General features: G+C 44.2%; 1 protein-coding gene across 1 annotated transcript in view; it reads right to left on the reverse strand.

The window, feature by feature from the left end:
* The window catches only part of LOC107300513 (ubiquitin-associated protein 2-like), an 8,723-nt gene extending 5,626 nt beyond the window's left edge, over window positions 1-3,097 (reverse strand). Inside the window, exons 1-2 of the mRNA XM_015829836.1 lie at window positions 3,044-3,097; window positions 563-602 (exon numbers count right to left, since the gene is read on the reverse strand). Of these exons, the coding sequence (XP_015685322.1) occupies window positions 563-602; window positions 3,044-3,097 (94 nt within the window). The remainder of the gene's footprint in view (window positions 1-562; window positions 603-3,043) is intronic.
* Window positions 3,098-3,176: the final 79 nt, after the last annotated feature.

A 3,176-nucleotide genomic window follows, 5' to 3' on the forward strand; every position in this document is an offset into this window, starting at 1 on the left:
TGTGTTTCTGCTATGGTTGGATTCCATCTCACACCCTGAAAAAGTCAGCTTCTAGCCTGCAGTGAGGCAGTCTTCACAATCTATATAAATAAAAATGTAAATGTTTGTTTGTTCAAAATCTTAAATCTCCGAAAGTTCTTCACAGATTGCTTTGAAATTTTGACAGAATGTTGCATTCGAATACGCGCGTGTTTTTATATACCTATATTATATAGATGTCACACCTGTGACAGGTAAAAACTTGCTTTTTTTGAAAAACAGCGCCATCTGTTGGACGTAAAAGCAACACATGCTTTTACCAGACTGAGCCACAGCAACGCGTGGCCGGGTACAGCTAGTTACTTTAATATTTTTAAAGTAATGCAACTAGGTGTTGAGAAAAAAGGTAAGTAAATGGATACATGGAATGGTAACCTATTGAGGAAGTGGGGTAGGGAGAGATTTGGGCAGCAAATCAGCCCACCTGTTTGGCAATAGAAGGAAAAAAACCCACAGGCATGGATGACATGCAGAAGCCATTAAAAACTTTTAAGTGCAGAGAGCTAAGATTTCATCCACTTACTGTCAAGAGCTGGCTGCATTCGAACACCGTTGTGTCCATTCTGAAAGTCAAAGAAAGGAATTAGCGGCATTTTTAACCCAAAACTAAAGCCAAAAATACAAAGTATATCAAATGATTCTCAGGTGTTCAATGTTAATTCCTTTCCAAAAGTTTAATTACCATTTTAGCTAACGTACAGGTCCTCGATTTACAACCGGTCGCTTAGCAACCATTCAATGTTACGATGCATCGATGGGGGGGGGGGAAGAAATTATGACCTGGGCTTGAAGTTCTGATGGTCAGGGTGACCCCCCCTCCCCATGGTCACATGACCACATTTCAGGCACTCAGCAACCGGGCATTTCCTACATCTTACAATCATGTAACGGTGTTTTATGATGGTTGAGCTGGAAAGCAGCCATTTATTTCTGGCTTTTTGGCAAAACCGTCCCCTAGTGAATATGGAGTGACTTAATGACTGCAGCATTTGCTTAACCATCATTGCAAAACAAGCTTTAACCACCCTCTTGACAACGATCACAATTTACGATCGTACTGGGAGGCTCCACTGTGGTCATTAACTTGAGGATCTGCTTGACAACTGTCACAATTTACTAGCGTAAATGACAACCAGCTTGACAACAATTTACGACTGTAATGGGCAGGCCACATTATGGTGGTAATTCAAGGACCTCCAGTCGCAAGGAAAAGATTAAAAATGAATTGCCGGGGTATAAAATATGGAGATTTTCTCCTATTCTCAGAGTTTTAAAACTTGATTGACGCGCAAGATGAGGAGATCCGATCTGATCCATTACAAACGAAGTACCTTAACAACACAGAAAACAATTGTGGGCATGAAGGTGGCTGCCAATTTAGATTCAGGAGAGGATTACCCATAGCTCTTTCTCCCCAAACCTGAGAACTAATTACACAATTAAAGGTCAAGAACCTAAATACCAATTGCTAAGAATTACAGTGGGAAAAGCCCTAAATTCCCGCCCTGCCTGTCAGGTTTCCCCGGATAAATCTTCCTCGGCATGGGGAAAAACAAAATAAATCAAAATAGATTTGATAGATTAAGTGCCATTAAGGCAGAATTGACTCTAAATGATTGCATGGATAGATTCTGCCTGAGCATATTATTATTTTGGAGGGTACAAATCAATCAAGCACTTAAACTGGGGCCGTCACTGCAGCCCTACCGTTTGTTTATTGGGCAGGAGTATTTTTGACTGCTTGGCTGCTGATAATTAATCTTAAAAGGAAAATGCGATCCTCCAGCATCTTTTATTATTATCAGAGCAATCCTGGGTGGGTTTCTGGGCTGCCTCACCCTCATGAGCCAGGAAGGGAAAGAGACTGCACTCAGTGGCTTAGACCTGAGTATTTGGTTGGTTAATTTGCCAAGGATGCCAAAGATGCATCATTTTTCTGCAGATTTATTTTGAAACTCAAGAGTATTCACATGTAAAAGCGGCATGGTGGCCTAGTGGTGAAGACCCTCGCCTCCCGCTCAGAAGGTTGAGAGTTCAATCCTAGGTAGCAGCAGATGTCTCTCTCCTAGAGCAATCTATATAAATAAAAATGTAAATGTTCGTTTGTTCAAAATCTTAAATCTCCGAAGGTTCTTCACCGATTGCTTTGAAATTTTGACACAACGTTGCATTCGAATACGTGCGTGTTTTTATATACCTATATTATATAGATGTCACACCTGTGACAGGTAAAAACATGCTTTTTTGACAAGCATTGTGAAATTAAACATATTACAAACGTGCGCTTTCTCTTTTCTTTCTTTTCCATTTAACCAGACTGAGCCACAGCAACGCGTGGCCGGGTACAGCGAGTATATATATCTTGCCACAAAACTTTTTGGGAGCTTGGCCGTTTTTGCGCTCTGCTCATGGAGCAAGTTACCGGTCTGCCCGCCCCAATTGGCCATATTATTTCTAGCTGTCCCGCATCAGTCCATGTGTTCTTAAACTCAGGGATCATTTCCTCCCTTATGGTTGCTTTCCTTGTCTGCCTGGTTCGTGTCCGAGTGCCTGTTGCTGTGGGTTGGTTCCCTAACACCTCCTGTCCTATGGCCACCCCTCCTTTGGGCTGTGCCCTGTCCCCCCCCCTCCTTAGTTCCTGCACAGGATGCACTGGGGATTCCTTCCTTTCGGCAGTTGTAGTTCTTTGTCACACAGGCCAGCCGTTCAGATCCTGCATGGCCAGCGCTCGTTGCGTTGTTCCTCCCACTCCCTTAATGCCTGATAAGCAGGCAGTAGGTCTATGTGGCGACTGATCGACTGTCCGTCGGATAGCCAGGCCTCCTTAAGTAGTCGGCCGCCCTTGGTGGTATCCTGGGCAATGGTCTCTGCCCCCACAAGGTCGTATGGTTGCAGCTGGCCATATGTGCCCATAGCTGTGAACGATGGCCAGCTCATACTCGTGAATCCTGGTCCTGTGAAGCGGTACATAAGTGCTATTGCTAACTGCTATTGCTGTACTCACCATGACAGCCACCGAGACAGGTTCTGACGGAGGCACCGAACTTTGGTATGTCATCCTGTTATGCGGAGAGGCCTGGTCGTAAGAGGTGGAGGAGGAGGAGGAGGAGGAGGAGGCCGTTACAAGGCTAGTGCTC

This window comes from Protobothrops mucrosquamatus, unplaced genomic scaffold (genome assembly GCF_001527695.2).
Source record: "Protobothrops mucrosquamatus isolate PMUCROS unplaced genomic scaffold, P.Mucros_1.0 scaffold7299, whole genome shotgun sequence".
Classification (NCBI taxonomy): domain Eukaryota; kingdom Metazoa; phylum Chordata; class Lepidosauria; order Squamata; family Viperidae; genus Protobothrops; species Protobothrops mucrosquamatus.